We start from the raw sequence: 25669 nt of genomic DNA, 5'->3' as shown, positions 1-25669 counted from the left end.
ATGTATTAATTTACTGTACTAATAAAGAAATAAGATAAAGAATAAGGGGTAGGATTAGATAAGTTTTTAACTTCTTCCTATTCCCTTTGTACATGAAAACCATCACTAATGATTATGAGTTTTTTCTTCTTTCTTTCAATTCTTATTTGCTATTTGTTTATGTTTATATGTTATGTTTTATATGTTCAATACATTTCAAACCTTGTTGTTTCTGGAAATTTTAATAGAATTTTCTTTTGGAAATATGATGTGATTGACAAGATTGAATAAAGCTAGCGGAATGGAAAGATGATGTCCACATATTACAGTGCTGCCATTTGAACAACGGTGGCCTCCCTTGGATGAGAGGAGAGGAGAGGAACGTTGTTGCCAAAACAACCTGGTGTGGGCCGCAACCTTTTGGGGTTATGCAATCGTGTGATATGAAGAGCAGATAAGAAAAAGCGACTTGAGTTGTTCAGCCAACACAGCCTGTGAGAAGTGTGTGGCCAGCTGTTGACTTGGGTGTACTTCTGACCCTCCAGGCCTCAACTATTGGTCATGCCGGAACATTTTGGAAAAGCGTGAGGTCATAGCCTCACAAGCCACACTCACACTAAATAATGAGGGTCACACAAAATGTGAAAACATCAGCAATTATTGAGCTGCTATAAAGTTTGCTTGTAAGTTGACACATTTGAGAAGTTGACAACAATTCCAGCTGACAAAGCAACACACAAACACTTCAAAGTACAACCCAGGGTGAGAGGAATTACCTCCAACGTAAACGTCTGAGTGACTGGCAAGCATGCGTGCACTTCCAAAACAAGTTACGAAAAAACACTGCGCGCTTGGGAGGGTGCGGGGTTGCTCACGTGTGTGTGCGCGCGCAGATGGATTGATGGAATGTATACCTCCAGGTTACAGCGGAGGAGCTCTACCAGTTCGAACAGTCCCGCATCCTTCAGTATGTGAGACAAGTGTGCAGATACACACACAATTGCGCACGCGCGAGCATGTGCAAGCACGTCCTGAGTCCTTTTGGGACGTTCACAAGTTATTAGGCTGAAAACTGATATAACAGGCAGGCGGCAGCCAGCAGATTCTATTATTGACGTGAGTGGATGTTTATATATGTGTATATGTGTGTATATATATATATATATATATATTAGGGGTGTGAATTGCCTAGTACCTGACGATTCGATTCGTATCACGATTCACAGGTCACGATTCGATTCGATACCGATTAATCCCGATACGAATTTATAAGTCGATTGTTGCGATTTTTTTTCATTCAAATTTAGAAAATACTAATCAGTAAGCTTGTAGAGTGTAAGATTTATATGAAAATGTATTATTTATTTATCTGAAATTTCAGTCTTATAGAGGTTGTAATCTGTTTCATGTTTGAACAGCATTAAAATAAAAATATTAAGGCTTAATGTTCCGTTCATATAACATTCTTCCATGCTCAAGGTGTGAATCCTAAAAAAAAAAAAAAAAAAAAAAAAAAAAAAAAAAAAAAAAAAAAAAAAAAAATCGATTCTGCCGATTATTGAATCGATTCGAGAATCGCGCGATGTAGTATCGCGAAATATCGCCGAATCGATTTTTTAACACCCCTTATATATATATATATATATATATATATATATATATATATATATATATATATATATATATATATTAGGGGTGTCAAAAAAAATCAATTCGGCAATATATCGCGATATTACATCGCGCAATTCTCGAATCGATTCAATAGGTGGCCGAATCGATTTTTAAACATCCATTTTTGATGGAAAAATATTCACCAAAACGTCTTAGGGTTCACACCTTAAGCATAAAAGATATTAATGGAACATTAAACTTTAATATTTTATTTCAATGCTGTTCAAACATGAAACCAATTACAACCTGTATAAGACTGAAGTTTAAGATAAATAAATAATACATTTTCATACAAATCTTACACTGTAAAAGTTTACTGATTAGTATTTTCTAAATTTGAATAAAAAAAACAACAACAATCGATTTATAAATTCGTATCGTGATTAATCGGTATCGAATCGAATCGTGACCTATGAATCGTATATGAAATATAAAATTCTAACATATATTGTCACATATGCGACGTTGGACTCACCGATTTGCGACACCTTCACCATCACAGGGCCGGACGTCTTCTCAGCCGCCATGTGCCAGCGCCCTCCTCCTCCTGAGCTCTTTCCTCCTTTTTCAATGAAGGCCCGGACGCGGCAGGCGTAAGCTCCTGCGTCCTCCGTGCTCAGCCGCCTCACCGCTAGCTTGTACTCGTTGGCCCCGATCCTCTCGATGCTCGCCTCGCCGTGATTTGTTTGCGCCGAGCCGGCCGACATATTGGAGATCACCACCCCGCTGCGCTCCATCGTGACCATATCCCGGCCGTTGGCCAGCCAGGACACTTCCAGGGACAGGGAGGGCAGGTTGTCGGCGGTGACGGAGCAAAGCAGCATCAGTTTGTCACCCGGGGTGAGGTGCAGACTCGTGGAGGGCGGAGAGGAAGACGAAGACGCCTTCACACTGAGGGACTGACCTTGAAAGGATAAAAGCAGATGGCAGCAATAAGAAAAAAAAAAGGGAAAAAAAACACTTGGAGCTTTTATGCAGACTTTTAAGTGTCGAATATTATTGATGTAACTGCACACAAACACTAAGAATACATGGTCTCATTGCAGGAAACGAGAGTAACGAAAAGAAAAAAAATGAGGGAGGAATTGCAATTCCCATGGAGTGTAAATCTAAAAAAAGAAAAAATAGTAATCTCTGATTGTAATATACTTTACAGCACAAACATTTCTAACCTGATTTCAGTGATTCGGTGATTTCTGCATTATAAGGGACAATACTCAGCAATTCGATGCATATTGGCCTTTTTTTTTTTTTTTTTTTTTAATTAGAAGGTTACTTGACTCATTGAACAATTTTCAGCAGTGAAAAGATCATATTTTGTCCAGAATGAATTTGATAACGTCATTATTTTTCACGTACAATTAATTAAGTTATTTTTTCATTTGCTGTCGACTAATGATAACATCACCTGTGCTGAGGAAGTAGGTAACGGCTAATCATGGCTCACCTGTTTGAATTAAAAAAATATTAAAAAAATTGCAGGGAGCTTCCACGGTGATCAGCACGTGTTAAGCTAAATTAAAAACTAATCAAGCAAATAGTTCCTCAAAGTTTTCTACTGTAAGTACTTTCCCAAAGTTTCAACATCCATCCATCCATTTTCTTGACCGCTTATTCCTCACAAGGGTCGCGGGGGTGCTGGAGCCTATCCCAGCTGGCTTCGGGCAGTAGGCGGGGTACACCCTGGACAGGTTGCCAGCCAATCGCAGGGCACACAGAGACGAACAACCATCCACACTCACAAGCACACCTAGGGACAATTCGGAGCGCCCAATTAACCTGCCATGCATGTCTTTAGAATGTGGGAGGAGACCGGAGTACCCGGAGAAGACCCACGCGGGCACGGGGAGAACATGCAAACTCCACCCAGGAAGGCCGGAGCCTGGACTCGAACCTCGAAACCTCAGTACTGGGATGCGGACGTGCTAACCAATCAACCACCGTACCACCCACATTTCAACAGAATTTCTTAATTTTATTTATTTGTTAATTTATAACAATAAAAAGCGTAAAAGAGTTCCCAGTGTCAGCATCACTTTTAATAAAATGGAAATTTAAATAAATACATAAATTCCCTCTATCTCACTGAGCAACAAATGCATGCAAAGGTAGCTAATTTGGAGTTTTCATCAAGGTTCGTAAACGGTTTTCAAAAATTATTGCAGAAAAATTGTCTGAAAATGTTAATGTATTTGCGACAAGTCAAAACTGTCTGTGAGCAGCTTACAAATCCTGATGAAAACCTTAAATTTCGCTACGTTCACAAGCATTCACCACTCAATGAGATAGCAACTTTATCAGCCATCAGATTCCTAAAAATGTCTATGCAGATATTTGTCAAAATGCCAAATATCGGCACCGATAATCGGTCTATCCCTATGAAATAGCTGGATGGATATTTCACATTGGAATCACAATATTGGGGAGAGACCAAATCACAATTCTTTTTCATTTCATATTTTGTTTCTTTCAAAGTGCCATCAAACAGGAAAGGTTCTGTCAATGGCAGATATGGAAGAGCAATTTCCCAATGCCAAGTAGCAACTTTGCAGTGCTTCTTTACAAGACAGCTTAATTAAAAGTTGGACACAGTCTCCAATAGCAACCTGGGAGCGCAGCATACTGGGAAAAGTCTCTGTATGGCGTCTGGAGCAGGACAAAATGAGACAAAGCCCACTCCTGTTTGACTTTTCTCATCTTCTTTGCTCAGTCAACAAGAACCATGACGTTCCCCAGACCTGTGTGCTATGTGTGAATGTGTGCACGTACGAGTGCGTAATTGTACTCGAGATTCATTATAAATCAGTCAGTGTTTTCCAGTGCTTAAGAGGATATGGTGACCCAGAAAGATATAAGATATGGTGGCTACGGCAACAACAATGAATTCGTGTGTGTGCGTAGGGGCTTCACGAAAAAGACAACAAACTCCAGCAGTGTGGGTCACCAACCAACCTCCTAGGACACAGCGCAAAGGATGGCGTTCCAATGTAGACACACACAGCAAAGGGGTCACGTGACTTCGTTCTGTCCACCCAACCATTTTCTACATTGCTTGGATTCATTAGTGTAACGGGTGAACTTATCCCAGTTGACAATTAACCTAATTTTATTATTATTTTAAACTTCCTTATGTTAAATGTTTTAAAGTTTGTTGAACAATGTTTTAAGATTGTTATTGTATGTTCTTTTTAGTAAATTTTGTAACCTATTTTCATTTATTTTTCTTCCTCTGAATGTTAACTACTGTTTCTTGATGCTTATGTGTTGTCTTTACTTGTGTAAAGCACATTGAGTTGCCTTGTGTATGAAATGTGCTATACAAATAAACTTGCCTTGCCTTGCCTTGCCTAAGAAGCATTTTTTTTTTGTGGATGGAAGCCAGAGTACGTACAAAAAATCAATGGAAACATGGAAGAACATGCTAATCACTCCACTCAGAAAGGTCCGAGCAGAGATTTGAACCCACTCCTTAACATCATTCTATTTTTGCAAAGTACTTCCATTTTGACATGTCTCAAAAATATCCAGTGAGAGGGTAAAAACTTGTTTGCGATATTTGGGATTTTTTTTTCCCCTCTGAATTTCTGTGTTTCCACCAGTTTGCTTTTGTGCAACATGTTTTTTGCACAATTCTGAGGGTAATGGAAACACACTTACTTTACCAGTATCAGTGAAATATAAATATTTCTTTCTGTAAAGTCTAGAGATAGACCGATGTGGGGTTTTTTCAGGGCCGATTCAGATTATTAGTGTTCAAGTAGACCGATAACCGATATTTGGAGCCGATATTAATTTTCAGTAAAGGGAAAAGAAAATATTGGTTTAAAAACATTTAAAAATACAAATTCCAACACTTAACTTTGCTGACATGTCTTCAACCATATGTTCTTTTTTTTTTTTATCTTACACAATAAACATCTTTATTTCAAATTCTTACAAAAAAATTCAGCCAGGGTCATCAGAATGTCTTAAAAAAGTTAAATGAAAACCTAACCAAGTAATTTTTCCAAAATGTCAAAATAGCTGAAATGTTACATGTTCATGTATCTTTGTTTTACTTTCAAACAAAAACAAAAGTTGCAGAGTTTCCAGGGTCAGCAGCATCTCCAATAAAGCTAATAAAAAAATGTAAATAAATAGTTCCCTGAGGTTAACCACAGTTTGAAATGAAATTATTATCGGCAGTCAGATTTTTAAAAAAAAGGCTGATACCAATCTTTGTCAAAAGTGCCGATAATCGGCCTGGCCGATAATCATTCTATCCATGTCCGTGATGAAATAAACGTGTTCATTGTTTCTCGATGTCTTCAAAAATAAAATACAAATTTAATCAGCAGAACCTGTGAGTTAAGAGTATAAAATCAAGTGGGTGCCATAAATAGCAAATAAATACCCTGGCTTGTCATTGAAAACATGATGGCCAATTTGCCTAGCTAGTAGACTACAATGCTATTTCATGGTCAAAAGAGCACATCTATGCAATCAGTAACAGACCAATCTCTCAATTAACTGGTCCCTCAATAATCCTGTTAATTATTCTGTCCACCATGTTTATTTTTCAATCAACCTACCTATTGGGTTTGTAATTTACCTCATGTAGCAACTTTCCAACTGACGCATCCCACATTGAAAGTACAGCGATGGAGAGGAAGGCGAAAATCATCATGCAAACCATTACTATCAATCATTGTGGATTTTGCCACCTACTTGTAAAAGTACATGGTGAAAAAGCAGCGGCCTAGGATGTGCAGCTTGGCTCTAAAAGCAGCATTTTTGGAGCAAAGACTGCGTGGACACAACACCATAAGTTTGAAGCCCGGTCTCACCACCTGCTCCTGTATTTTCAAGCGAGTGCAGCCAAGGATTTCTCAGAAGACTGAAATGGAGGCTCAAGCCAACGTCAGCAACTGACTTTTATTCTTATTTTTAGTTCCTCCTCTGTGTTTTTAAGAATAAGAGTGTTTCTTACCTGTTGGAGTCACAGCAACAGTTCCCATTTCCTTTGTGCTGCCCACAATTTGAATCCATTTGCCCCCATTTTCATGCGTCCACTCTGTTCCGTTGCACTCGTAAATCCCTTCGTCAGACGTCGTCACTCTGGAAATGACCAATTCAAACAAGCCGTTCCTCCCGGGCACCAAACGGATGGCTCCATCGGCGTAACGGCGCGTGTACTTGGCCCCTGTGACCACATCGCCCTGAGGGCCAAAAGTCAAAATCTCCTCCGACGTTCCTCCCTTCTTCAGCGACCAGGTGACCGACAGGTAGGTGGGCTGGGTGAGTTCCCGGGTGACGTTGCAGGACAGCGTGACGTCGCTACCCTCGGGGATGACGGAGCGTGGGGTCTGCGGGGTCACTTTGAGCGTGTTGGGGATGACTGGAAAAGAAAGGATCAAGGAGTATTAACGAGAGAGGAAATCTGCTTGTGCTAAATGTTTGTGAACAGTTTGTGGAAGGTTTCTTAAACTAGTAGTAAATTATCAGCCTCATGAGTATTTAAAAAAAACAAAAACAAAAATCAATATACAGTGCTTATTAGGGGTGTGAATTACCTAGTACGCGACGATTCGATTCGTATCACCATTGGTCACGATTTGATTCAATGCCGATTAATTTCGATATGAATCTGTAAATCGTTTACTGCAATTTTTTTTTAACCCAAATTTAGTAAATACTAATCAGTAAACTTGTACATGTACACTTTAACATTTGTATGAAAATGTATTTATTTATCTGAAACTTCAGTCTTATAAGTGTGAGCCACTGTTTTTAACAAAATCTATTCAATAGTTTCATGTTTGACAGCATTGAAACAAAATATTAATGTTCCGTTAATATAACATTCTTCCATGCTTAATGTGTGAACCGTAACCCTATAAGTAAGAGTTTTTGTTGAATATTTCCATTAAAAAATGGTTTAGATATCGATTTGGCTGCATATCGAATCAATTCGAGAATTGCGCACTGTAATATCGCGATATATTGCTGAATCAATTTTTTTTAACACCCCTAGTGCTTATCATATTCACAAATCCACCATTTTATTTTATTTTTTTAATGCCCTGAAGAGTTTTTTTTTTTTTTTTTGTGGGAATGCTGAAAATCAAATGATTAAATCACACCTTAGACAAATTGAAGTTCAACTTTTCCTTTTTTTCCATTTATCATTCATCTACAATTGATAATTTTTTTTTACACAATTTATCTTACATTATCCTTTGTTTAACACACGTTATATTTAATGAATTTAATTTCAGTGACACGTTCACTATGGCATTCAGGAGAACATCATTGACTACTATTACACAACATTTCAATGACGAGTCCACCGTGGCTCAGTGGCTAGTGCGGCAGGGAGCTTTGACCGGTGAACAGGAGGCGATGGTTTGAATCCCACCTTAGACAGATTGCAGTTCAAGTTTTCTTTTTATTCATTTATCATTTAACTACAATTAAAAATGTGTAATTTTCACATAATCTTTCAATTTACTTCATAAGCACATTCATTCAAATATTAGCATTCAGCTAATATAATTCAGCTTTTCAGCATTACCACGCAATTTCTGCAGCAATTGCACTTTGTGTGTGTGTGTGTGTGTATATATATATATATATATATATATATATAATATATATATATATATATATATATATATATATATATATATATATATATACATATTGTAGTTGCATGTTACATGCGTGATTAATTTCTGGTTTCCTATAGTAGCACAGTGAGCCAGCCAATTTTGAATATTGGATAGAAAAGGAGAAATTAGCTTGAAAGTATTTTCAAACTAAGTAGTTTCAAGTAGTAGTTTCTTGTTCAAAATGGTAAAATATCAAAAGTGCACCGACATTGAAAGAGTCCGCATTAAAGCACTTGATGATGATGGATGGTCTTTTTATGAAAGGTGGTCTAATGCATTTTTTAAGCACTGTATGAGAAACCAGATTTCCTTGCTAAAATCCAGAAAGTGGTAAAAAATCCCTCCTTTGCAATAAAAGCCTTTTGGCGTTCTATCAGGAAGTCTGTGCTCTCATTAGCATGTGTCTTTTCTTGTTGTGATGGCGTTAAGACCTCTCCTTTTTTTGCGATGAAATAAAGTAACTAATAAAAGGGAGAACACAAAACGTAATGGAAAATAGGTTCTGTCTTTGCCTGAGATGTTCCCTGTGCCCTACTTTTAATTTCAAGGAGAGCCAATCTCACTGCGAACATTTGAGAATAAATGAGCCTGAGGGAAACAGTGAGCTTTTGGTAAAATTGGCTGGTTGAATACCCCAACATCCGTCCATCTACTTATCTTCCACTGCTTATCCTGTGGAGGGTCACCGGTGAACTGGTCACTCACAGAACATACATACAGTAATACCAAACGTGTTATGTGAAAGCCTAAAGTTTGTGATGATTCATGTAGCACCAGCGTGATGTCTGACAAGTTCGAGCAAGAAGTGTGAGGTCACGTGGTGATTGGATCAAACACACCCAGGGGAGTGTTTCTCAAGTCGAATGCCGGGCTTAAGGTCAGTTTTTGTGAACATTTTTTCAAACTTTGTCAAATGTATTCAAACCAAAACTATAGATTGCTTTCACCCCCCCGCCCCCGAACCCCCCTCCCAACAGATCAGATTAGCAAATATCCCTATTTATGACTAATTGCCATTTGTAAGGAATTGTGTTAAAAATAAAAATAACAACCTGGCAGATATCTTTACCTCTCTGACTACCTAGGGAGAAGTTGCGTTATATTCACACACGCATTATTACTACTGTGCGGCACACCTGAGCTGTAATTATGACTTTGAAGAGATAATGATGCTCGTTTTTTTTACTGACAACGCCATGGAGGTAATATTGACATGAACTATCTGCGTATGTGGTCGCAGAGTGTGTTTTTAATATGTGAGTTTATCTGCAAGACGGGAACAATATTAAAATACACGTCAGTATAATTTTGTGCAGTTCTACGCCACTGCAAACTGCAAATACAATAAATGTCTCTCAGATGGTGGCAATTGGAACAGAATATTATCTTTGGAAAGCCCAAAACAAAAAATACTGCACTGGTGTTGAATCTCATTAGACTGCACAGGCTCTTGGAATACAACGCAGTGGATATACATATTTTAAAATGGCTACACACCCCTGTTCAAATTAATACCAAGTTTTGATCTAGAAAACAAGCCCAAGACAAAGTCATTACTCAATTAATTTTATCTTTAACCTTTACTAGTAAACTGAAAAACTTACTGTCAACGGGAGATGACATCACAGTTGCTCAGGGTTCATGGAACGACCAATCACGATTCACCCGTTTTCTGAATTTGGTCATGTGACGTTTGCAAGCTAAGCCGTGGCCGTTACCTGAACACTGAGCAGCTGTGATGTCATCTTCAGTTGACAGCAAGTGGCAAAATGACCGACCCCTGAGATGGATTAAAAAACACGTGGATTTTGCAAAATGAATCGGAATTTTTTGGGGGTGCAAAGAACATGTTATTGTAAAGAATATTTTTGGATTGATTTCCCCTCTATAGTGCCCTGATTAACCTCAAATTGTTTGTCAACTTGTTATGATTTGTTGCAGGGAATTATGAACAGGTCCAAATACCAGTCAGTGTCAGTGCACAAAACCTTCTGGCTTCAGGCTTTTAGAAAGCAAGATATGTCAACAAAAGCCTACTAGAACTTCTTAAGTTTAATTGGGGATAAAATTTAAATGGTGGCAGATGTGTGTTGACTGGTTAATTCTGAACACAGCCACATCCCAGTTATCAGAGGGTGTGCATACTTGTGCAAACACATTTCAGTTTCTTACTTTTATCCAATCCATCCATCCATTTTCTTAACCGCTTATTCCTCACAAGGGTCGTGGGGATGCTGGAGCCTATCCCAGCCGGCTTCGGGCAGCAGGCGGGTTACACCCTGAACTGGTCGCCAGCCAATCGTAGGGCACACAGAGACAAACAACCATCCACACTCACAAGCACACCTAGGGACAATTCGGAGCATACAATTAACCTGCCATGCACGTCTTTGGAATGTGGGAGGAGACCAGAGCACCCGGAGACCATTTTTCATATCACAAGAATCTGGGGTGTGCCTTTTTAGATCCACATTCGGCAAACCCGTGTTTGGGACCTGACACATTTTCGGAAGAAAAAGTCTTGATCTCCATCAGGGTTTGATTGTCTAGAACAAGAATAAAGATGTAGTGATTATGTCCCCAACTGCAGTCCAGGGCAACTTGTGGTCAGGGTGGTTGTGATGTGAATGTTGACGACAGACAGCGAAGGCCAAAAAAAAAAAAAAAAAAGGAATAATCCACGTTTTGCACTATCAATTAAAATGAGCCTGAACCGAGTTTTCAAACCCGCAGCGACCTCCACTTCACTTGTTTCTTACATAACCAAACATCCTCATCGGGGAGATAGATGCCGCCTGTGTGTGTGTGGTGTGCAGTGCACAAGTCTCGACTGGTGCACACCCCGCAGCGGCAAATCCGACTCATCATCTCAGCTAACAACCAAGCGCCTCCCTCACACACAAACAACATGAATATTCTTTGCCGTGTGCACGCACGCACGCACGATCCACATAACAGTTCTGCCAAGTTAATTCAGGTCTAAATTTAACAAGGTGCCAGGGGAGCTGAGCTCGGGAGCAGCTGAACATGATTGTGCATTATGGAAGCTAAATAACCTGTTCTCAGGCATCGCCGCTTTGTTGCGTCAAATAGGTTTTAGAAATGCCCAACGTGCATCCTTTTTTTGTATTTCTTGTTTGGAATCAGGACAGCGGTAGCTTTACACCAATACAGCCTCGCCAAATATTTGGGCTATTGACTTACGTAGTGGCTAACCCGCACGCCAGAAACCCAATTAAATTCAAAAGGAAAATGCTGAGCACACCATTTGCAAAATCTTTTGTCATAAAAATAGGCCGAATTATGCAGGACCTGAGCTTCAACATTTTTCATTTTGAGCGGGATATTTAAGAAGAAGTGCTGTAGAGCTGCCAAAAATTAATCGACAAGTAATGGATTATCAAATTAAATGACAACTATTTTAATAATCAAGTAATCATTTGGAGACTTTTTTTTTTCTTTAAAATTGTACAAATCCTATGATTTCAGTATATCAACAGTAATTGTTCACTGATTTCTGTCATCTTTCGTAAAAGAATACAGATTATCTTCTGTGTTTAATCAAAATAAGACATTTGCAAACATCGGTTTTTACTTTATAAAACAATCACTGAACCAAAAAAAGTGCAACATCAGTCCCCCCTTTCTTAAAACAAAAAACAAAAACAAAAATCACGATACGAATACGAAGTATGAAATAAACACCAATCACTGGTTAATAAACAGTAATCAGGGGGAAAAATACTTTTGTAATACACTTCAATGCAACATTAAAATGAATCTGATTAGTCAAGTATATAATCAATAGATTAATCGATTCTAAAAATAATCGATAGTGACAGTACTAAATTACTGTATACCAATTTCATGTATACCAATTTTGCTGAATGTCACTCAAATTACCTATTTTCAAATGGTGATGACGAAAGAACAGAATAAGGTAGAAACATTTTTTTTTCTAATGAAAGAATGGAATGCGATCTTTCAATTGTATGTGTAGTAAAAGCACACAATATTCTGTTTTGCGTTGAAAGATGAGTTAAAATGCTCAAAATCGGCTGGCATTGTGGGGTTTTTTTTGTTTTGTTTTTTAACACAACGTGGCAGTAAAAGAGTTAATATCACGATATTGCCGTTATCGTTACATTCCTAACAACTAACATGGCTAAACATGGCAAACGTTGGTTCTGTCATATGGCTACATAGCTAACTAATCGTTGCCTCCATGGCAGGGAAAAAGCTTCACACTTGTGCAAGCAGCGAATTGACGAAGATGAAGGGAAGCCCTTCAAAAAGACGGGAATCCATGCGAATTGCTAAGCTAATCGAAATGCGGTTGCAAAAACAATGAAGTAAGCGTTTGTGTGATTACAGTAGTGCATTTTGTCACATAGGCCAGCCTGGAACCGCATTACAGCGGAGAGTAACCAACTTGAAAACAGGGAAATACGCAGAAACTGCAATCGTTTTGTTGACCACATGACCTGTATATCTTTTCAGATCAATTTCATCGACGATTCTTGTGTGAAGCACATCCATGCGAAAGTCAAAATAATAGCCAGAGACTTTGCAAAAGTGCGGCTGCTCGTGTGCTCGAGTTTAAACATGTTCACTAGAGCATTGCTAAGTCATGGCACTGGCTGTTAAATGAACCGTAGGCAGATAAACTCACTTTAAAAAGTCACAACTAGCTAGCTTGGTCAAACGGCGTGCTAATGGCAGCACTCATGCATGCACGCACACACACACCTCCCGCATACCAATGAGTTGGACCTGAGCCTCATAATTGCCACTGATGACAGAGTCGGTGCTCGGCGTTTGGCACCAGTAGAAGCCGGCGTCTTGCGACTTGGCCTCGGCTATCTTCAGCTCCACCGCGTTGTCCTGGAGACGCATCACCGAGATGTCGCCGGACGCCACGCGCTTGCTGAGCGACGCGTGAGAGTAGCTGGCGTCGAAGGTGGAGATGATTTTCATACGTGCGCCGTTGGCTTCCCTGGACATCATCCACTCAAAGTCCTGGAGATCAGCGCACAAGAAGCTCAGTTCAACACAAAAACAAAATTACTCATGGTTAACCTGATACGACAGTATATTAGGGCCACGTATATACGTGTACTATATATATATATATATATATATATATATATATATATATATATATATATATATATATATATATATATATATATATATATATATATATATATATATATGTTAGGGCTGTCAAAGTTAAAGCGTTAATAGATTAATTAATCACATAAAAATGTTGCATTAATCACGTATTAACGCATATTAATCGCAGTATTTTCTTTGACCACACTTTTGTGGATTGTTACATAGAAGGCTGCGCAGGTCAGTGATGAGGTCAATGCACGGCATTTCCTCCGCCTGTTGTTCCAAAATGAGCGGGGTGACTCCAGTTGGTGTGCTCAGTGGTAAATTTCGCTTTAAAAAACACGCCGACGCGGACTTTAGATAAACTTTTGTAAATTTATTGCTAAAACGACTGATGGAGATTTTGAACTGTTTTGGAAAGATGTACTGTTTGGTCTCTATGACTTTAAAAGAAGTCAGTTAAAACACAAGGTAATTTATGTGATTAATCTCATCTTTCTTATGGCTAAATTTTACATCCATAAGTGTAAATTTTTTACATAGGAAAACTTATTTTGTTGCTTTCCATTGTGCAATCAAACAATACATCGAGTCAATTAAATTCTCATAACCAAAAGGCTATTAAGACCTACAATTTATGTAAACATAAATATTTTGTTATGTAGAGTCAACTATTGTTTCAATCATTGTTCTGTATTCTTTAAGAATGGATATTGTTGTACTATTGTAAAAAAAAACAAAAAACTTCCTGATCCCCTATATATATATATATATATATATATATATATATATATATATATATATATATATATATATATATATATATATATATATATATATATATATATATATATATATATTTATTTATTTATAAGTGGCCTTAATATGCCGTCGTAGGCAGAGTAGAAAGTACCCACCTGCTCACGAGGTCCCATGTAGTCATTGACATCACATCTGATGGAGACCGGCTGACTTTCCACACGAATCAAGGGGCCGGGAGATACCGTCACCACCCGGGCCAAGCACCCACCTTGAGCGGAAAGCACACAACAATCACTTCTTTTTAAAAAAAAAAAAAAAAAAAAAAAAAAGTGATTTTGACAATCATTTGTTTGGGTCTACTCAATACAGAGATGCCAACCACAATGCGTGTGTAAACCAGACTCGGGATGAATTTTCCACAAAAACAAAAAAATCCAGGCAAAAATAATAATGATAAAATCTGAACCGCTCTTGGGGCGGTCGGTCACGCCCACAACCCGAACAAAATGTGAATGCTCACCAGGATGTAGAGTCCTGGAATATCTTTTGAGTTTAAAAGCCTAAGCCTAAGCCTGAAAGCAGTAATGTATTCGGTTATTATAATGAGAATGAAACTAAACAAATTCAAGAGGGCCATTGCACCACTTTCTCTGCCATAATTACAAATTAATCTGATGAGATATGACAGATACAGACGCTTCAAAACCGGTTTAATTAGTTTTTTTGCGTCATGAAAAACATTCTCAAAATAAGCATTAAGACATGAGACGAGATAAGGTGAGAATGGGGATAAAAAGACATTAAATGTATCAGCTCTAAATGGTATGATGTAAAAATGTTTCACAATTTTTATTTCTTCAATTTTCAATCCATACTTTTCTGTGCATAGGTACATCTTATCTGTCTGTTCTCTCCAGATTTCCTGACTTCCAAAAGCCCAAAAACTTAAGGCTGGGTATCGATTCTAATTTTCTCAATTTGATTTCGATTCACAAGAGTTCAGTTTCAATTTTTTTCCGATTCAATTCGCTAGCCTTCAATTCAATTTGATATATAGAACATCAATTCTTCTTAAATGTCAGGTACATGATAAAAACTCCACAAACAAATTCCAAATTAAAATGTATTGATTTTTAAATAACTGGTTAAATTAGTTGGTTTAGTTTATTAATGAAAATATGTTATAATCAACCAAGTGTTACACAAACAATAACATCTGCAAGGATTTGTGAAAAATTTTCATAATTGTAATTCAATAATTGTAAATTTAAATACAAAAATCTGAACTGTCAAAGTGCAATAAGTCTTTCATAAATGTAAAGGAATGAGTTTTCAAATCATGTGAACAGTAAATTTCAATAAATCAGTAAAATAAAAAAAAATAAAAAAAATCCAGCCTTTAAAATCCTATTTCCTTATTAATTTATGGGAAATAGAGATGTTAAAATAATCAATTGTTTTATGAATCAATATCAAATTCAAACAGGAAAATCAATTCTATATCAGTTATTGATTTTTCAAACCCAGCCCGACACCAGAAACATACGGGTACAATCAGCAACCCAGTGTCAAGTTCAGAAAAGGTGGAAAGCCCAAAAATCACATTTTTAACTCGTGATAGATAGACCGATATGTTTTATTTTCAAGGTCGATACCGATACCGATTATTAGTGGTCAAGGAAAACGATAACCGACATTTCAAGCCAATTATTCAGTTGCAGTAAAAGAGAAAATATTAGCGCCAAAATAAAAATAAATAATAAAATAAAAATGGTGTCTTTTCATTATAAACATATTAGGAATTGACAGCTTTGTTTAAAAATTCTAAAAAAAAAAAAAAAATAATAAATTAAAAAACCTGCTGGGAGCTTCCAGGATCATCAGCATGTGTGACGCTAAATTAAAAACTACGCAAGTAAATAGTTCCCTAAAGTATTCCACTGCAAATTAAGTTTTCCAAAATTTCTATTTCCAAAATTTATTTATTTTTTTTTTTTTTTAATGAAAAGTGTAGGGAGTTCCCAATGTAGCTTTTTTTTTTTTTTTTTAATAAAGAGGAAATGTAAATAAATCCATAAATTTGTTACCCGTTTCTCACTGAGCCACAAATGCATGTAAACTTTGTGTTTTCGTCAGGGTACTTGACGTGACCTTTCTAAAAAGGTTTCAAAAGATCTTCGCAGACGGTGACAAATTGTTTGAATATATTTGAAATAGCTTTGCGACAAGTAAAAATCGTTTGTGAGCAACTTTCAAATCCTAATGAAAACCCAAAATTTGCTTCGTTCGCAAGCATTCACCGCTCAGTGAGATATCGGATTTATTGGCTTTCAGGTTCGTAAAAAAGCTGAAAATCGGTCTATCCCTATTTTTAACCAACACATCCTTGGAGGAGCCTTAAAAAAACAACAACAACATAATACCAAGAACTTTAGACAAAGTTGCTCACATACAAGTATCCAGTTAACGCCACAACACAGCACATGCACCCATTACACACTAAGTTGACCAAGTGGCCACACATCATCGACATGCTGAGAACAGAAGTGAGTTTGCAGCTGAAGAGAATTCATGTGAATGATTGCGTCAGCAGATTACAGCGATTGTTCAGGAAAGCAGAAAGCAAGAGATTTATGGAGATGAGACCATATTTACAATCCGTCGTTTCTCCTTTCATTAGCGACATGGAGACTTTTTTGTCATTCCGATTGGCGGATCCCTTGTCAATGTCAACTGTTTACATTGCGATGTGATTGATTCCGATCGCCACCACATTAATCAATCAAAACAGCTGTTTTACAGTTGTGGCATGCACGTCGTCGTCACATGATTTATTAAGATGCAATTCAGCCGTCTATTTAATCACAGTAGTTATGATTATTTTTTTTACACTTTTATTAAAGCAAGACTACTAAAATGAAATGACAAGTACATTAAAACAAGTTCTCCCCAAGTAAGTGTATAAACGAAGACGTTACTACGTGCTTACGTCAAGACAGAGCTTCTGATTGGACCGTTCACATGATGTCTGCTCCGATTGGCCGAAGGAATATACCACCCTCACGAAATCCAAATGAAATTCAATTTTAATCAGTTAATCGACAAACTATTTTAATAATATAATAATAATATAATAATAATAATACAACTATTTTAATAATCCGAGTAATTGCTTGGAGCCTTTTTTTGTTTTTTTTGGTCCAAATCCTTTAATTTCAGCATTTCAACAGTAATTGTTGAGTGATTTCTGTAGTCCGTCATGAAAAAAAGACTTCTGTCATTTCAGACATTTGCAAACATCTGTTTTTAATTTTGAAAAAAATACCAAAACCGGTAACATAATATAACATCAATCCCAGTTTGTTTGTTTTTTTATTCACTACACAAATACATAGTACGAAATAAACACCAATCATTGGTTAATAAACAGTAATTGGGATGCTTTTACAATACACTTTAACGGAAATGAAAATGAATAAGACTAGTCAATTAATCGATTGAATAATCGATAGATTAATTTATTGTAAAAATATTCGATAGTGACCGCACTACTTGCCATTCCTTTTGGTCATTCAGTTTCATTCTAATTGTGGGAATTATTGTGATTTTTAATCTCCACACTTTTTTGCCACGCAACAACTCCCACATAATACTTCCAATTTACACTGTTCAAATTTCAAAAAGCTTCCAAAATTCACACCTCCTGGGATATATATCGTCTGATTGCACATTACTTACAGTATTTGCACAATTTAACGTTTAATATCAACTTTTCCCCCATTAATTTTCAATGGGACAGACATTGAACTTTTTCCTAAGTATCACTTTCCACGCCCACTTCCGTACATTTAGCTTACCATCATTACCAGGTGTCTGACTGATACTGCTTGGTGGCACAGTTGGTAAAGTGCATTGTCCAGTCATCAGGAGGTCATCATTTCATAATTCTTTCAATTTACTTCACAAGTATTCTACATGCATTTAAATCTTAGCATTCAGCTATTAGCGTTCAGCTTTCAGCATTCCCACGCAATTTCTCCACAAATTGCACTTAGTCTAGTCAGAATGCAAGATTCCATCCCATGTATAAAGTGTCTCAAAGCAAAGACTGGTGAGCAACAACGCACATTACGACCCGACCTCATCCAGGCTCGAACTGACCTCTGCACTCAGCTGAAGGTTGATCGTTCCACAGGCGCTAAAAAGTGTCAGTTTAATAGCCTCGCCTGTCACCTCGAAACCAGCCGCTTATTTTCAACCGACGTTCTTCAAACTGCCGGGGATTTTTGGTCGGTCTGCGCAAGGTATCTGACGCAGGTTGCTTGAGGTAGTCAGCTGTCAAAGGTCGTACAAAATGTTTCAAAGACACCAGCTGTAATTTCTCTCTCTGCTCATTTGTGACTGTCTACTCAAGATTTCTACGGCGGATCGTTCTGTGCAAAGTATCCTGAAAAAACAAAAACAAAACAAACAAAAAACAAAAAAAGTGTATTAAACGTACAGATGTGTAGTAATGAACTAGTTACATTTATTGTTACATGTAGAGCTGTCAAAATTAATCAATTAATCAACAAGTAATGGATTATGCAATTACTCAACAACTATTTTAATAATTGAGTAATTGTTTGGAGCCATTTTTTAATTTAAAATTGTCCAAATTCTCTGATTTGAGGAACATTACGAAATACTAGGGATGTAACGATATCCAAACATCACGATACGATATTATCACCATATGAAGGTCATGATACGATAATTATCACGATATTGTGGGGGGGTTGGCGATATTTAAAAAAGATCACAATATTGTAAAAAAGCCAACTAAAAAAACAACAACAACAATATTGTGCTTTTGTACATAACAGCAATGCATATAAACCACCTTACAATCTCGAATAACAATATTGAGGCTCTTACTTGGTAATGCAAGCACACATTGATCGCTTCACAAGCAAATTAGGTTCCCCTTCATCTGACAATTAGCATAGATTTTAAACACAGGAGGCCAAAACATCCCTTATGAAAATTAAATTGCACTAATAAACTAGCCACTAGGGGGTGCTAGAACTGCACAAATGGAAATCAACCTGACTTTTTTAACAAATGTGTTCCTTTTGAATATTGTGAACATGACGACGACAATATTGTGGCAGTTTTAATATCGCGATATCAGAATATTGCCCATATCGTGACAACCCTACAAAATACTAGAATGCTCTGTGGGGAGAAAAAAAAACAACAACAACAAAAAATATTAAGGGACATTTCCAGGAAAGTTTGGGGTAAATTTTCATAGGAAATTATTTTGGGGAAGTTATAAAAAAAAACAAAAAAACAAAAAAACAAAAAACAAACAAAAAACTGAACTGCATTTGCATGAAATCTGGTTACTTTAGTCAGGATGATGCGAAAATATATCCCAACTATGTTTAAGTTCAGAACCAACTTTTGGTTATGCCAATACCCATAAAATGTCAATGTAAAGTTTATAACTTTGAAAATTCTTGTAATTTTGCAACTTTACTGTAGATGTCTCTCATAGGGATAGACCGATTATCGGCTGGGACGATTATCGGCTGGGACGATTATCGGCGCTGATATTCAACATTTTAACGATTATCGGCATCGGCCATTTTGAAGAATCATACGGCTGATAATAGATCCATTTCAAAAAGTGTTCAGAGAAAAAATAAATAAATAAATCAGTGAACTAATGATTTAAATTTTCCTAGATGTTTCTGACCCTGGGAACTCTCTGCTCCTTCTGTTTTTGTTTGAAATGAAAACGAAAAGTCAAATTTGAATACTTCTGATCATTTGAAATTTAAAAAAAAAACGTAATTGACTGCAGCAAGCAATAGGGAGCTATATACTTTTTGTTTTGTTTTTTTGTTTTGTTTTTTTACTTTTGAAGACATGCTGGAAGATCCCTGAACTTCTTGTTAGATTTTTAAAATAAAGATGTCAATTGACTAAGATTTTTTTTTTTTTTTTTTTTTAAATACCAAGTCAAGTCAAGTCAAGTTTATTTATATAGCCCTTAATCACACGAAGTCTCAAAGGGCTTCACATGTTGAAGAAACATATGCTTAAAAAAAGAGCTGGAGTTTGTATTTACTTTTTTTAAACGGCCTGAGCTGTCACAAAGCGCTTTCCAGGAACACAAAAAACAAACGTAACATAAAACATTAACACCAATACAATACAATCACAACAAATCAACAATCTTCCATTCCTACATCTCTAGTCTTTAAAATCTATTCAAGAAGAATTATTCCACTCATAGGTTATTATTGTTTACATTTCCAGGAATGGCACTGAAAGGTTGCTCAGCTGAGCTCCCTTTCACTTTTTCTCCACACTTAATGAAACTTTCCCGTTTGAATTGAGATGACAACTATGACTTTTTTTTTTTTTCCTCCCTCAAAATGTGCAGCAAAAGATCAGAAATGCGATAAAGCGAGAGCAGCATGCGGTTGCTGGCATGAGTGCAGCGATGGCTTCATTACGCTAGTCAAGAGTAAAAGTTTTTTTTTTGTTTTTGTTTAAAAATTTAGGTCAGAAATGCTCCAAAGTACGTAACTATTATGAATCCAAACTATTGTATAAAATAAAAACATAACCCACTAGCAACAATTGTACACGTGAGCAGTTGGGATGTGATGATATCCAAACATCACAATACAATATTATCACGATATTGTGGGGAGGTTCGGCGATATAAAAAAAAAAAGAAAAATCACAATATTGTAAAAACACCACAACATGGTGCTTATACAGCAATTAAAAATATTATAAAAATAACAATTGTACACATTAGCAATAGGGATGTAACAATAGCCAAACATCACGATAAGTATAATCACGGTATGAAGGCCACAATCCGATAATTATCACGATATTTGGGGAGGTTCGGTGAAAAAAAAAAAAAAAAGTAAAAAAAAAAAAAAAAAGAAATACTAAAAAAGAAAAAAAACAATATTGTGCTTATGCTGAAATTAAAAATATTATAAAAATATTATTTAAATACTTTTATAGAAAAGTATATAAATATATGTTGGGGCTGCACAATATTGAAAAAACATGCGATATAGTTGTTGAATGTCACAATATCGATATTATTGCGATATTCAACATGTACCAAGAGAAATAATATTTTATTATCAAATGAAAGAATAAAATGTTTTTCGTGTGAAATAAGCAAGTTCAATGTGTTCTTAGTTAATTAAATGTAATTACCCTAGATGATGTTCAACTATTGGATGGTGAGGCGCGTTTAAGTTTATTTCTCAGGTAAAAGCAAAATATTCCATATGAAAATTATTGCATGTCTTTGCGATATGCATTTTGCATGGGACAATATCGCGATAGATATTTTTTTTATATATTGCCCAGCCCTAATATATGTATTGAGGCACTTACTCCACATAGTGACTCAGTTCACACTTTCCCCTTCATCTGACCATTAGCGTGGATTTTAAAACCTATAAGGGCCAAAACATGCCTTGTGAAAATTAAACTGCACTGAAAAAAAAAACAAACTAGCCAACAGCACCTGGGGGTGCTAGAACTGCACAAATGACTATTTTTTAACAGATGTGCTGCTTTTAATATTGTGCCATGACGACAATGACGATATATTGTGGGAGATTGAATATCGTGATATCACAATATTGCCGGTATTGTTACATCCCTAGTTAGTAGGGCTGGGAATCTTTGACTGTCTCACGACTCGATTCGATTACGATTTTTGGGTCTACGATTCGATTCAGAATCGATTTTTGATTCTCGATTCAAACGATTTTCAATTCAAAATGATTTGATTGACAAATGATTTCTGCTTCAATTTACAGATATGCACAACATTGTCATGATGTACTCCAGTCTGCTTTGCAAGACAAAACGACAAATAAGAGGCATTAAAGTGTCTTTTTTATTTTTTATTTTTTTAACATTTATTAATTTTGTATTCTAAGTGCCCTTTTCCACAAAAACAGCATGTGGGCTACAACTGCCTTTTCCCCTTCTTCTTCATTTCTAATTTAAATAAAATCAATTTTTGGATAATATCGATTCGATTAATAAGTGAGAATCTCGATTCTTTTATGAATCGATTTTTTGGCACACCCCTACTAGTTAGCACCATGTTACCATGAGAAGCCTACAAAAGCTTTTTTTTTCTTCTTTTTTTTTTTTTTTTTAAAGTGGCTGTCCTTGTCAGCGTCCGTGGCCAAGAAAGAGAGTGTTTTCCCATCAAATTGGAACAAGGTCAACTAAGTGCTTTCCCACTGCTTTCTCCTTTTCTTACTACTGGGAAAGCGACGAGGAATAACCTTGACAACCAGATTGGAAAAATGCAACTCAAAGCTGCATACTGTGAGATAAAATAGCGATACTACTTGTACTTTCCATCCATCCATCCATCCATCTATCCATCTATCCATCTGAATGTCAGTTATTTTTCCCTTTCAATCAAGCTTGGAAGTGGCTAGAAAAAGTCGAGCCTTTTGGCTGATTTTCTACAGATGGAGCTGGAGCTTTAAAACGAGTTGAAAGGAATTGTGAACAGGTGAAATAGCAGTATGCTAGAATTGAATTTTTTAAAAAGCCGACGAGAACAGCTGAAATTTGTGTTAAAGGGATACTTGACTCTTTGTGCCATTTTCAGCAGGAAAGAGTTAATATTTGTCTTATAATTAATGTGGTAACTTCATTATTTTTCATGTACAATTAATACCTTTAAAAAGTAATGTTTCTACTTGCTGTCGACTGATGACGACATCACCTGTGCTGAGGAAGTAGGTCAGTTTACTGACCCAACCCAGAAAACAGGTGAGCCATCATGATTGGCCGTTACGTACTTCCTCAGCACAGGTGATGTTGACAGCAAATAGAAAAATTACTTTGTAAAGGTATTAATTGTACATGAAAAATAATGAAGTTATCAAATTCATTCTGGACAAAATATGAACTTTTCACTGCTGAAAATTGTTCAGCAGTTCGGCTGCTCGATTATGATGAAAACATGAATCGCAATTAATTTGGTAATAATTTAAATCACGATTAGGACAATCATTAAGTTTTTTTGGTACAAAACCAGAAAATGCTTAAACATGTAAAAAAAATATTAAGAAACAAACTTTTTTGAAAAACCAAACAAGATTTATTAAATTAGTCATTTTAAAATAAAAATACAAAATAAAAAAAAACATGCAAAAAAGTTAGTAATAATCTTATTTTTTTGTTTACGATTATGCCAATTTTACAATTGTGGAATGAATAATGAAATTGTCATTGATTTTCGATGAATTGCACAGACCTAATCGGGGTCACTTCAATGGTGGCGCGCGTGTTGTGCTGACTCCCATTTAGAGTAACTTTAAATGTGATTGGTTAATGATGATGATATGATCACAGCCACATTTCATTTCTACTTATGACACTTGTGCAACCACATTCATTTCAGGTGTTTATTTTTACTTCCCCTCTCAAAAAGATTTTTTTGTTATTGTTTTAATCGAGTTGGACAGGCTAAAATGTCACATTAATTGTGGAAAGATTTTTGAAATGTTTTGTCTTAGTCTATTTTTCTTTTAAATTACAATAAGATGACATTTGAATTGGTGGTGTGGCTACTTTTATTATATCCACTGTATATCTCAAGCCTGATGTCAGCCAGCAAGTGCCTCTCATCATAATTCTAAAGAAACAAACAGGTGGCATTTTCATGGAACCGGTTTGGCGGATGTGTTCAGAGTTCGATTCTAAGGCGCACAGTGAAAATGCATTGTTACTGCCTCAGCTGTATGCCTGTCTAGTAGGGATGTAATGATATCTAAACATCACGATACGATATTACCACGATAAGAAGTTCACGATACGATAATTATCACTATATTGTGGGGGCGTTGGGGATATTTAAAAAAGATCACAATATTGTAAAAAAGAGCTCATACTATAAAAAATTTTTTTTTAAAAAGCACAATATTGTGCTTTTGTACATAACAGCAATGCATATAAACCACCTACAATCTCTAATAACAATATTGAGACATTTACTTGCTAATGCAAGCACACATTGATCACTTCACAAGCAAATTAGGTTCCCCTTCATCTGACAATTAGCATAGATTTTAAACGTAGAAGGCCAAAACACCCCTAATGAAAATTAAATTGCACTAATAAACTAGCCACTAGAGGGTGCTAGAACTGCACAAATGGAAATCAACCCGACTTTTTTTAACAAATGTATTCCTTTTAAATATTGTGAATACGACGACGACGATATTGTGGCAGTTTTAATATCACAATATCACGATATTGCCCTTATCGTGACATCCCTACTGTCTAGTAGCTCAAATTTTGCACTAGACTGAATGGAGTTGGGCTGTACGATATTGGAAAAACATGTGATATGTGATATAGTTGCTGAATATAGCGATATCGATCTTATTGCAAGATGTAACATGTACCTAAAGAAATGACATTTTTATTATCTAATGAAAGAATTTTTAAAAAATTAATGCGGCAAAATAATCAAACTCAATGTATTTTTAATTAATTGTAATTACTTCTCAATAATGCTCAACTATTTGATGGCAGTGCACATTTTCGTTAAGTACACTGTGGTTTGCATTTGCATTATTAGGGTTGGAACTAGGGGAGTGCAAACAAAATAAAAAGAGAGGATGAGGAGGGGATTTTTTCCAGAGAGTGCAGTACTGAATTGTATCAGTCAGTTCCTCTCCACTCTCCTCACGAGCTTTGACCTGAGTGTCTTCTCTCCTTTTTTTGTTATGTTTAATATATGTCAAACAGGTAAACCTGACAGTCTGACTGGTCAACTTCAGATAAAAGCATAAAATTCCATATCAAACTTATTGCAAGTCTTTGCGATATGCATATTGCATAGGCCAATATCGCGATATCGACATTTTTTCGATTTATTGGGCAGCCCTAGAATGGAGGATTCAATTTAAGACACATTAATGCTTAGAAAATGTATAGTATAGTATTAGTTATCCTTACTATATAAATTTGCAGTTGGAGGAGACCCCCTGAATCGTAACACGTCATTTTCGAAAGACATTTTGGACTACACGCATGCTTCCAAATGTGTGGGAACATTTTGGGGACTGTTCGTTTCTGTTCCATGATGACTGCTTTAGAACTGTCAAAAGTAATCGATTAATCGACACCAATTATCAACTATTTTGACAATCGAGTAATTGTTTGGAACCACTTTTTAATGTAAAATTGTCCAAATCCTCTGATTTAAGCATACTGACAATAATTGAAAGAAGCCTGATTATCTTCTGTGTTGAATCAAAATAAAACATTTTCAAACATCTGTTTTTACTTAAACAATGACTTAACCGATAGCCTAGTACAAAATCAATCTACCTTTTTTTTTTTTCTTTAAATCACTATATAAGTACAAAGTACAAAATAAACACCAATCACTGGTTAATAAACAGAAATGGGGGGGG

At 36.2% G+C, this 25669-nt stretch overlaps 1 protein-coding gene across 1 annotated transcript in view; it reads right to left on the bottom strand.

Annotated features, from left to right (window-relative positions):
• The window catches only part of LOC144014288 (prostaglandin F2 receptor negative regulator-like), a 66896-nt gene that overhangs the window by 38845 nt on the left and 2382 nt on the right, over positions 1–25669 (bottom strand). Inside the window, exons 2-5 of the mRNA XM_077514012.1 lie at positions 14336–14448; positions 13061–13319; positions 6620–7027; positions 2126–2554 (exon numbers count right to left, since the gene is read on the bottom strand). Of these exons, the coding sequence (XP_077370138.1) occupies positions 2126–2554; positions 6620–7027; positions 13061–13319; positions 14336–14448 (1209 nt within the window). The remainder of the gene's footprint in view (positions 1–2125; positions 2555–6619; positions 7028–13060; positions 13320–14335; positions 14449–25669) is intronic.

The sequence above is a fragment of the Festucalex cinctus genome, chromosome 2 (assembly GCF_051991245.1).
Source record: "Festucalex cinctus isolate MCC-2025b chromosome 2, RoL_Fcin_1.0, whole genome shotgun sequence".
Lineage (NCBI taxonomy): Eukaryota > Metazoa > Chordata > Actinopteri > Syngnathiformes > Syngnathidae > Festucalex > Festucalex cinctus.
Note: the sequence above shows the minus strand (reverse complement) of the source record. Positions and strands in the feature narration are given on the sequence as shown.